We start from the raw sequence: 12,149 nt of genomic DNA on the forward strand, positions 1-12,149 counted from the left end.
CTTCTAATAAAATTTATGTGCATTTGTATATGAAGTATCTTATACTTCTTAGGACAAAAACAGCAGCAGCAGTCACATTCTTGCCAGTGTCCTCTTGCCTTTAAAAGTTATCTTTTCCTGGTTGGGAGAATGTTTGGTAACCTTTTTACTATGTCTGCTTCTTTGCAAAGCTTTGTTTTTAACAGAATAATAATCTATGGTAAAATTTGTCATTATTTTTAAAAAGAAAATTGATCATTTGCTGATAACTTATTATCTGTATTATTTTTCATTAAACAGAGTTGATCAAGAGCTTAATGGAAAACAAGATGAACCGAAAAATGAACAGTAAGTTTGGCATCTAGTCCAAACACAACTGAAGAATGTGCTGATGAAGCAGTGCTTTTTTGCATTTATAATGCATTTATTGGTCCTGATTTTTATGTAACCTGTTACAGAATTGACTTGAGTTTTTCTTAATGGACTTTTGTATAAGGGACTGTTCACTGCTGTATTGGTTTGCAGATCTCTTGAATTTAGTTCTTTACTAGCTAATTATATTGTAATCATTTTATACTTTATATTGCTAAATAGCAGAGAACCACACTTTATATAAAGCAATTTTTGCATTTGTTTGTTAAATGATGCATTTTCTTCAGTAAAATATTTATATGCCTAAATGGAAAAAGGAAAGAGATAATATATATTTTTATGTTTTTGAGCAATATTTTTTAATGTATACCTTTCTTGTGGACAAATATGCAGGTAAATAAGACCATGATTTTTTTAAAGTGCATGTTAGAAGTTTTGTTTTTGTAAATGGTTAAATATACTTCCTGGGTCACTTCGAAAATATGCTTATAAGGTGAGGGACAGTTAAACTGGTTTTCATGAATATTCAAAGGTCGTGTACATAATCTAAGTAGATTAGTACCATTCTGAACATTTTTCTCACTTAACATTTATTGTTTCTTAATTCAGACACAAATACAAGTATATTGCACACTTTTTTTTTAAAGACAAATCAAAAAGCCATTTCTAGAATTAGAGAATTTAAAGAGGTTAAGAATTGGAGTTTGTGTGTATATATGTATATTTTGGACATTTTATCTTCTGGCCAAAAGTCAAAACTTCATAAAAATGTTAGGTTTGTTCACTAATGTGAAATAAGCTGTGTGTCCAGGATATCACTCTTATGAATTTGTGTGAGTGCAGTGTAATAGTTAGAGAATGTGATGAGTTACTCGCTGTCACGTCTTCTCTTTAGAAAACAGGGCTGCTTTTTTAACTGCGTTCAATGTGGGCACTTTACCAAAACACTTTCCTATCAGGTGTTCGACCTAGTTAGGTGTGGTGTGTTTTCACATTTGCTGTTAAATTGTGTTGACAGTACTGTAAACTAAGTTATTTTGTAAGTCTTAGAGCATCATCATACTGTGGTGTTGCAGATGACTCATTTGGTATAAGCATATAAAGTCCTTGTTTAATTTGGTAAGTACCTTGACTCTACATTGAAATTGTACTTATGCCCCCAGGTAGAACTTAATTACACACAAAATCATCCAGAAGCAACAGATTGGTCTAATATATTTGTGGGACTCATATATTTGGTGAACTCAGTACTTGTCTAATTTAAGGGTCATACCATATTCCAGACCTTCACATAAGGTAATTTGTATGAAAAGAGTAGTGAAATTGAGAAGAATGAGAGCTAAACCTTCAAACTTTATTCTATCCTAGATTGGCTTTTATCATTACTGTTTTCAGTATAAACTTTTCTATTACAGAAGAGAATTTCCTTTACTCTTTGTCCTCTCCACTCATAAACTTGACACGCTAACCCAAGTCCTATTTTGAGAGAGGCTGGAGGATTCCCAGGATGAGACTCTTCCCTCAGCAGCCCTCTGACTTGACTTGGATCCAGCAGTTGTAGGCAGATCCTGAACTATCGTCATTACAGTGACTAAAACCAAAACCATATTGCTTGCTCAGATCTTAGAAATACTTTGTGTTGCAAATGCAAACTAACAATTTAGGCACAATAAATTCCTTCTGAATTTATTACATGAGAATTATGAATAAAGGATCATACTGAATTTATTTGTGATTAGAGTGTATATTTGTAGAGTGCTTTAAGTGATTTTTTTTTCATCTGAAAAGTAGTTTCAAACTGGGCTGAGCTTTTTAATAAGTGACTTTTCTCCCCACTTAGTACCCAGTTCTTCAGTTTCAACCTGTTACTGTTTATTGACTTTTGCTTTCACAAGCATTGTTCCTGACTATAGATACAACTTGTTGCAAAAGTGGTGCATATTCCTACTCTTTTTTTTTGAAGGAGAGGTAGGCTATATTCTATTAGAACATTAAAATTCAGAGGGAATGTGATATAAGCAAAGGGGTGTGCTATCAATCACTACATTTAAAAGAATACCTGTTCTAACCTATACCTTAATGGAATCTGGTCCAGGGACATGCCCCATAATGTTTCATAACTATGAGACTGAAGATCATAAAACGTAGGCTAGAGGAAAAGTATTTATTAAATTGTTATTTATAAATAGTAATGTGACTATGTGACATTTTCCCTGTATCATTTAATTTTAATTTTCCATTACTGATTAAGATAAATAGATAGAATTGTGTTTTATCTTTCTGCTGGGATCATGGATTTAACTTAATTTGATGCTTCTGTCACTATTTTTTGTTGTGTTTGAGTTTGGAGTGTCTCTTTTTTTAGTCAGAAGTTTCTCATAAAGTAATTTGTGTTTCTTCTTGGACATATTCCTTATTAGCACCAAGGGTAATCAATATATTGATCCCACAATTTAAGCTTAATAGTCTTTTTAACTGGGGGTGGGGGGATATGTAAAGAAATATAATTCTAAGTAGGGCCTAGGGATAAAGTTAGTTGTTATCTAAGATGCCACTGAATGTGTCCTTGTTAAGGGAAGTACTATATATGGCAGCTGTTGGTACCATTTTTTGTATCAAGCAGGAATTTACAGAATATTGCAGGCTACATACAAAATACATGAATAAGGAGACTGGAGTGAAGTGTGCAAAGGCTGGTAATACCTCCAATGAGAATGTATATTTCCTTCTGCTTTCTTTCTTTGTCTCTTCATACAGAAGCAAGTTTAAATAGGGAATGTTGGCAATTACAATGCTCAGGTTAAAATGTAGGGTTATGGGATAGGTTACTTTTGACATTTCATGGCTGGTAAACATTTAATGTATTGTTCCAAAATGGACATCGTTATTTAGTAACTATACTGAATATTGAAATTTGCTGATAGACAGGTTTATATAGGTAGCTAGATTGTCTTTCAGCTGCAATTCCAGAACTTAAAAAGGTAAGGAATCTGCTTTTTTGATAGAGCCTTCTTGTAAATGACTCTGTTACTCTGGCTGTTGTCATGGGAGTGCTCAGGGAATTTGAAAGTGTTTGAATTAATACAGAAGTGGCTTTTTAGATTTCTTCAGTTGACAGGTAAATTAGCATTAGGATTATCAAGTAGAACAGTCCAGTTTCCTAATGAGATTGGAAAGGTTGTATATAAGGTGACAGTAGTTTCATCCTTTGCCCCATGTTATATGTGGAGAATTGCTAACATTGCTTAATCAGGAGGAGGAGGAGATGGACTGAAAATAGATAGATATGGCTACCCCATTCTGTTTTTACATGCCTTATGTTTTTTCTTATCCTGTATAGACATTTGAGAAATGGATCACAGATCGCAGAAGGGTGGGATATCTAGAAGAACTAACGCACTTAAAAGTTAGACCAAGTACTCTGTTGGGAATAGGGATTGTGGAATTTGAGTTGCTGGCAGAAAGTTAAGGACTTAGACTTGCATGCTTGCATGAGAAGGTCAGCTGGGTAAGAGAAGTGGGAGATTATTAGTGTTGTAATAGTAAAGAAGAATTACATGGGGAAGCCTTTCACCCTTCTCTTCCTACCCCAAGATTCTGAATAAATTAGACCCAGATCAGTGATGAGTCCTAGTAATGTAACTTTCCTTTGAAGTTGTAAATGGTAATTGAAACTAATGTGTTGACCGGCAAGGAGTGACACTAAAATTTGAAGAGAACTGTTACTTTGCTGCAGCTATATATGGTAAATCTACCTAATTTCTTATGTTTTGAGAACTACTTTAAAAATGCTATGGAAAGTCTACATAAAGCACTTAATACATCATACAACAGAAGAAAATCAAAGGTTTAGTGCTTTCATGTTACTAAAGAATTATTATCTCAGATAGCTAGTTCTGTTTTATAAGACATTCTGCAAGAGGTTAAAACATTTGCATTTTGAAATTTTGATACATTTTCACATTCAATTTAGCTAGGGAGGAACTTGGAAAGTAATGTTAATTAGCTACTCCACTGCACTTTTTGTATTTGAATTTTCTAAAGTTATGCCCCTTAAACAGTTTTATTTACGTAAACTAGCTAGTAAATATTTGTGATGTTCAGGGCACTGACTTGCACAGACTTTGGGGCACATGGAACACAATTCAGAATTCGTTAGACACTAACGCACTTTGATAAGTGTATTCCAAGAATTCAAACATTTTTCTTACTCTAAGTTCACATGCTGTCATTTAGACACAGTTAACGTACTGTGATCATGTTACCACTATTCACGTAACGTTGTGTAGCCCAGTGCTCTCCTTTTACAGTGAGAGAGATTCACTGCCAAAAACTGTGTGTGCAAGCTGTTGATGTGGTTGGTCCCTGTAAGAAATACTAGGGTTGGTCTTGATTTATTGATACTAAGATGTAATATTTTCTTTGACTTGTTAGGAATACAATAACTTGTGTCCTGATTTGTTGCACACCATATTTTTGCAACATTAATGAATTTAAATAAATAAATTGTAAAGTTTGTTTTTGACTCATTTTATCACATTTTTCTGTGTCCCATTTCACTACAGAATTTTTACAAAGTTTATCTTGCAAGCTTTTCAAATAGTTTTAGACCTTTACTCTTGTTTCTGTACTTTGGGTGCTGCTTCCTATTCAGAGGGGTCAAGAATTCATCCTGCTTTAATTTTAAACATTATCTTAAGGATAATCACACTTTGTATTTCATAGTTTGGAATTAGTTCAGTCATGGGGAATCCACAGTGACATCAGTTCACTAAGTGGCTGAAAACAGCATAAATAATAACCTGTTGACTCTGTGGACCTGCTCAGAGGTTCCAAATGGTAGCGCTTGTTTTGCATTTACTCCTCTAATCACTGTTCAGCTGCTTAAGGGCAAACAGCTGTGCATGTTCCAGCTTCCTTTGTTCCACAGGATACCACTTGAGATTACACAATGCGAATATATATTTAAGTATTTGTCTTGTATTAGGCACTGGCACCCCACCCCAGTACTCTTGCCTGGAAAATCCCATGGATGGAGGAGCCTGTTAGGCTGCAGTCCATGGGGTCGCTAAGAGTCGGGCACGACTGAGCGACTTCACTTTCACGCATTGGAGAAAGAAATGGCAACCCACTCCAGTGTTCTTGCCTGGAAAATCCCAGAGACGGGGGAGCCTGATGGGCTGCCATCTATGGGGTCGCACAGAGTCGGACACGTCTGAAGCGACTTAGCAGCAGCAGCAGGCACAAGTTTTAAATACAGATTCTCCCAAATCAAAATACTATATGGTTCACAAACCAAGCGCTTGCTGTGTTAATTGCGCACTGTTTTGAATTATTGCTGTAAACTTAAGAGTTTGTCTTCAGTTTACAGGGTCTTTAACAGTATTACGCTAAACACGCTGCAGGCATAAAATGGGACTGCCTTAGATTTTCTAATAGTGTGTCTAATAGTGAAGGACAACCTGTAAAGTTATAATTCTTATTCATTATGTAGTGAACCTGGTGAGTTACTCGGGATCTAAGTGGGGTGAGCGATGTAGGCTTGAAAACTGCGCCTCCAAGCTCCTCTCTCCGCACCCCCGCCTTCTCAGGCGTGAGTGGATGGCGGGAGCGGGAAGGGGCGGGGCTTCTCGGCCCACCCCTGTGTTGTCACTTCCAGCTTCTGCGAGCGCTTCCGGGTCGTCGGCCCACCTCTGCGATCTCTGCTGCGGCGGGAGAGGTGGTCGTGGAAGTAGGTACCTTGGGCTGACGTCCTGACTGCGCCACTTCTGTCCGCTCCGAGGCGGGAAGCGCCTATTCCCCAGGTACTGGGTGAACCGGCCCGCACTCCCTGCCACTCTCCAGAGCAGGCGTTACGTCGACTGGGTCTTGTGGGAGGGCATTTTCGGCCTCGCCCGTTACCAGTTTCGATGCCTGAATGGTCCCGCGGCGCTCCCGGGATGGGAAGGAAAGGGAGGCGGCCAGGAGGCTTCTTGTCCACCGGGTGCCAAGTAAACAGTCCAGGGAACACAGGGGTTTGGGAGGAAGGTCCTCAGCCTAGCACCGTATTTTTAGCCAGGTGAATGTCTTAAAGCCTACAGGGGTGATTTCCCCACCCCAATATCGAGGGGTCGCCTTCTTGAAATGTCGCATTCTTGTGTCTTCGGTCACTTGAAGCCTGCTTTCAAACCCCTTGTGAATTCGTACTAGAATGAATTTAAACTGGATTGCTCAAGAAAGACTAGGACTGTCGGTTTACTTCCGAACGTGGAGCCTTCTACTTTTCTAAACTGCAAAATGGAGTAGTACTAAAATTATGTGGCTCAAACTACATCTAGAGGAATTGAACATATCACAAGCAATTTTTCGGAATCTAAAACTATTAAAGCAAGTAATTTTAACAAATATTTAAATAACTATTTGTAAAAGTATTTTTTGAGGTATAGTAGGCATATAACTACATGAGTTTCAGGTGTGCAACATGATTCGATGCTTGTACATACTGCAAAAGGATCACCCCAGTAAGTCTAGTTAGCATCCGTCACCAGGGTTGCAAAAAAAGTTTTTTTATGAAGAATTAAGATCTGTCTTGGGAACTTTTAAATATGCAATACAATATTAACAACTCTAGTCATCATGCTGTACCTTATATCCCTGTGATGTATTTTATAATTTATAATTTTATTAATTTATAATTTTATGATTTATATTTTATAATTGGGAGTTTGTAGTTTCATCATGCTTTTCCCTTACCCCTTATCTTCTATGAGCTTAATTTTCTTTTGTTTCTTGGTTTCCACATGTAAGTGAGACCATGTGGTATTTGTCTTGCTCTAATTTATTTGACTCGATGTAATTTATTTGACTTGGTGTAATGCCGTCAAAGCCCATTCACATTGTCTCAGATGGCAAGATTTCACTTTTCTAAGTGTCTGAATAATCATCCCATTATATATACCAAACCTTTTTTTATTGATTTATCCATGAATGGACATTTTGGTTGTTTCTGTGTCTTGACTGTTGTAAATAATGCTGCAGTGGAAGACTGTATATATCTTTTTGTGTTTGGTTTTTTTTAATTGGAATATAGTTGATATAGTTGTGTTAGTTTCAGGTGTACAGTAAATAGGTTATACATATATCTACTTTTTTTTAAGATTTCTTTTCTCATGTAGGTCATTACTGAATAGAGTTCCCTGTACTTTACAGCAGGTCGTTATTGTCAGTTTTTTTTACTTTTTTATTTTTTTAGATTAAAAAGTTATATTTTCTATACAACAAATACTAAAACACCTGCAATGCTTTTTCATTTTTATTAACATGCAAAACCATCACAATGCAAAGAAATACAAAATGTAAGATGAGGCTATTGACTGTTGTCTGAAGATGACAGACAGTAATGGGTAAATTAGTTACGCTGCTCATTCATCTCCAGAGGTTTATTTAGCTCATCAGAAATATCTTTTCTCTTAATATAAAAAAAAGACAGTGAAATGTGCACTGTTATCAGTTTTACATAAACGGTGTGTACATGTCAGCCCTCGTCTCCCAGTATATCACTCCCTCAACCCCCTGGTAACCGCAGTTTGTTTTCTGCATCTGTGACTCTATTTCTGTTTCGAAGATAAGTTCATTTGTACCATTTTTGTAGATTCCACATAGAAGTGATATCATGTGTTATGTGTCCGTGTCTCATTTACTTCACATAGTATGACAGTCTCTAGGTCCATCCATGTTGCTGCAGATGGCATTATTCTGCTCTTTTATGGCTGTGTAATATTCTATTGTATATACGTACCACGTCTATATTTAGGGTTGCTTCCATATCTTGGCTCTGGTCCCTTGGTCCAGAAGGAACCAAAGAAAGGAGTGGCTACCCAGTCTGGTATTCTTGCCTGGAGAATTCCGTGGACAGAGAAGCCTGGCAGGCTACAGTCCATGGGGTCACAAAGAGTCAGACTTGACTAAGAGTCTTGGCTATTGTAAGTAAATAATGCTGCAATGAACATTGTGTGCGTGCCTGCTCAGTTGTGTGACCCCATGGACTGTAGCCAGCCACACTCCTTTGGTCATGAGGTTGTCCAGGCAAGAATATTGGAGTGCATTGCCATTTCCTACTCCAGGGGATCTTCCCAACCCAGGGATCAAATGCACTTCTCTTGCGTCTCCTGCGTAAGGCAGGCAGATTCTTACCATTGCACCACCTGGGAAGCTCCAGTGAACACTAGGGTGCATAGGAGTGGGAGTGCTGGATCATATGGTCGTTCTGTATTTAGTTGTTTTTTTTTAAGAAGCTCCACACTACTGTCCATAATGGGTACACTAATTACCTTCCCATCATCAGTGCAGGAGCATCTCCTTTTCTCCACACCTTGTCTAGCATTTATTGTTTCCAGATTCTTTTGCTGATAGCCATTCTGACTGGTGTGAAGTGATACCCCATTTCAGCTTTGATCTGCATTTTTCCAGTTTTAAGCATCTTTTCATGTGCTTCTTGGCCATCTGTCTGTCTGATTTGGTGCTGATGGTTTAGTTACTAAATCATGTCAGGCTCTTGCAACCCCGTGGATTGCAGCCTGCTTGGCTCCTTTGTCTATGGAATTTCCCAGGCAAGAATACTAGAGTGGGTTGCCGTTTTCTTCTCCAGGGGATCTTCCCAACCCAGGGATTGAACCCACGTCTCTTACTTATTGCAGGCAGTCTCCTGCATTGCACGTGGACTCTACCAGCTGAGCCACCAGGGAAGCCCTATTTGGAGAAACATCCATTTAGATCTGCCCATTTTTTTATTGGGTTGGTTGGGTTTTTTGATGTTGAGCTACATGAGCTGTTTGTGTATTTTGGAGATTAATCTCTCGGTTGTTTCGTTTGCAAATATTTTCTTCCATTCTATGGGTTGTCTTTTAGTTTTGTTTATGGTTTTCTTGTATAAAAGCTTTTGAGTTTAATTAGGTCTCATTTGTTTGTTTTTGTTTTCATTGCTGTAGGGGGTGAATCCCAAAAGATATTGCTTCGATTTATGTCAAAGAGTGTTCTGCCTATGTTTTCCTTTAAGAGTTTTATAGTATGCAGTCTTAAGTTTAGGTCTTTAGGCTGAGGGTTTTTTTGTGTGTGTGTATGGTGTTTGAGAATATTCTGATTCCATTCTTTTACATGTAGCTGTCCAGTTTTCCCTGCACCACTTCCCCCCACCCCTCTTTTTTAGATTACTGTCATTTACATACTTACTGATTTTTGGTTGCATTGTCTCGATTGCGCTGGGCCTTCGTCGCTGCACAGACTATATCTAGTTGTGGAGATTGGGGGCTGCGCTCTAGCTGCGGTGCACGGCCTCCTCGTTGCAGTGGCTTCTCTGGTTGGGAGCACAGGCTGTGGTGCACAGGCTTCAGCAGTTGCAGCACTTGGGCTCAGTACTTGTGCCCGAGCTTAGTTGCTCCCAAGCATGTGGAATCTCCCCTGACCAGGGATCAAATGCATGTCTCCTGCATTGGAAGGTGGATTCCTATCCATTGCACTGCCAAGGAAGTCCCCCTCCCCCGCCCCGTTTTTTTTTTTAAGGATATTTGAGTGTTTGAAATCTTTTTTCTTTGTGGCCGCACTGGGCCTTTGTTGTGGCACACAGGCTACAGAGCATGCACGCTCAGTATTGGTGCAGGGGCTCTCTAGCTGCGGCTGCGTGGGCTTAGTTACTCCACAGCACGTGGGATCTTAGTTCCCCCATTAGGAGTCAAACCTCAGTCCGCTGCATTGGAAGGTAGATTCTTAACCACTGGACCACCAGGGAGGTACCCCCAGCACCACTTGCTGAAGAGACCATCTTTCCTCCATTGTCTGTTTTTGCCTCCTTTGTCATAGACTACTTGAATATGGGTGCATGGTTTTATCTCTGGACTTTATCCTGTTCCATTGATCTATATTTCTGTTTTTGTGCCAGTACAGTCCAAATTCAAGGAGCCTGATTGCCCCAGCTTCTGTCTTTCTCAAGATTGCTTTGGTTATTCAGGGTCTTTTGTGTTTCTATAGAACTTGTAAACTTTTTTGTTGTGATTCTGTGAAAGATGCCATTGGCGATTTGGTAGGGAGTGCATTGAATCTGTTGATTGCCCTGTTGATTGGCAATCTGTTGATTGCCTGGGGTAGTATAACAATTTTGATAATATTGAATCTTCCATTCCAAGAACATGGTATATCTCTCCATCTGTATCATCTTTGCTTACTTTCATCAGCATCTTATAAAGTTTTCAGAGTACAGGTCTTTTGCCTTCTTAGGTAGCTTTACTCCTGGGAATTTTATTCCTTTTGATGTGATGGTAAATGGGATTTTTATTATTATTATTATTATTATTTATTTTTGGCTGCGCTGGATCTTCATTGCTGCTCATGGGCTTTCTCTGGCTGTGGAGAGCAGGGACTACTCTTTGTTGTGGGGCGGGGGCTTCTCATTGCGATGGCTTTTCTTGTTGCGCAGCACAGGCTCTAGGGCACACCTCCTTCCGTAGTTGTGGCACATAGGCTTAGTTGCCCTGTGGCATGTGGGGTCTTAGTTCCCATACTAGGGATTGAACCCATGTCCCCTGCATTGGCAGGAGGATTCTTAACCACCGGACCACCAGCGAAGTCCTGGGGTTTTTTCCCCTTAATTTCTCTTTATTGTCTTTTGTTGTTAGTGTATAGGAATGTAAGAGATGTCTTTCTGTATCGTCTAACTTTACCAAATTCACCGATGAGCGCTAGTAGTTTTCTGATAGCATTTTAGGACTTTCTGTGTGTAGTATCGTGTCATCTGAAGCGGTGGCTACACTTCTTTTCCAGTTTGAATTCCTCTTCTTTCTTCTCTGATTGCCATCGCTAGAGCTTCCAAAACTATCGCATAAAAGTAGCAAGAGTGGACATTCTTGTTTTGTTCCTGATCTTAGAGGAAATACTTTCAGTGTTTCACTGTTGAGAATGATGTTAGCTGTGGTTTCGTCATGTATTGCCTTTATTATGTTGAGGTAGGTTTCTACTCTGCCCACTTTCTGGGGCATTTTTATCATAAATGTGTGTTGAGTTTTGTCAAAAGTTTTCTGCATCCAGTGAGATGATCATATGGTTTTTATTCTTCAGTTTGCTAATGTGGTGTATCACCTTGATTTGCAAATACTAAAAAAACCCTTGCATCCCTGGGAAAAATCCCATTTGATCATGGTGTATGACCCTTTTAACGTGTTGTTGGATTCAGTTTGCTAGTGTTGTCTTGAGGACTCTTGTGTCTATGTTCGTCGGTGATATTGGCCTGTAATTTCCTTTTGTTGTGGTATCTTTGGTTTGGTATCAGGGTGATGGTGGCCTTGTAAAATGAGCTTGGGAGTGTTCCTTTGCGATTTTTTTTTCTTTTAAGATTCATGTGTTTGTTTTTGGCTGCTCTGGGTCTTCGTTGCTATGTGCAGGCTTTCTCTAGTTGTAGCGAATGGGCTACTCTCTAGTCACGGTGCATGGCCTCCTCACGTGGCTTCTCTTGTCACGGAGCGCGGGCTGAAGGCACAGTTGTGGCACACTGGCTTAGTTGCCCTGTGGTGTGTAGGATCTTCGGGTGCACTGGCAGGTGGATTCTGAACCACCAAGGAAGCCCCCTCTGCAGTTTTTTGAAAGAGTTTTAAAAGGGTGGTAGAAGGATTGGAGGACGCAATGGCACCCAACTCCAGCATTCTTGCCCGGAAAATTCATGGACAGAGGAGCCTGGCAGGCGACAGTCCATGGGTCGCAAAGAGTCTGGCATGACTGAGTGACTGACTTTCTTCTTTCTCTCAGTAGAAGGATACGTGTTTACTCTTCTCTAA

General features: G+C 39.2%; 1 protein-coding gene and 1 non-coding gene across 5 annotated transcripts in view; one reads left to right on the plus strand and one right to left on the minus strand.

The window, feature by feature from the left end:
- BNIP2 (BCL2 interacting protein 2) overlaps window positions 1-12,149 on the plus strand; it is a 57,768-nt gene that overhangs the window by 19,945 nt on the left and 25,674 nt on the right. For 3 of the 4 annotated variants that reach the window (XM_070797485.1, XM_070797486.1, XM_070797483.1), the window contains one exon: window positions 280-327. In XM_070797485.1, the coding sequence (XP_070653586.1) occupies window positions 280-327 (48 nt within the window). Of the gene's footprint in view, window positions 1-279; window positions 332-12,149 lie in introns of those variants that run through there. The other variant, XM_070797484.1, reaches the window with a different exon arrangement.
- Window positions 7,705-7,831, minus strand: LOC139185509 (small nucleolar RNA SNORA19). Its single transcript, XR_011569089.1, has one exon. It is a non-coding gene; the product is annotated as a small nucleolar RNA SNORA19 (small nucleolar RNA).

The sequence above is a fragment of the Bos indicus genome, chromosome 10 (genome assembly GCF_029378745.1).
Source record: "Bos indicus isolate NIAB-ARS_2022 breed Sahiwal x Tharparkar chromosome 10, NIAB-ARS_B.indTharparkar_mat_pri_1.0, whole genome shotgun sequence".
NCBI lineage: Eukaryota > Metazoa > Chordata > Mammalia > Artiodactyla > Bovidae > Bos > Bos indicus.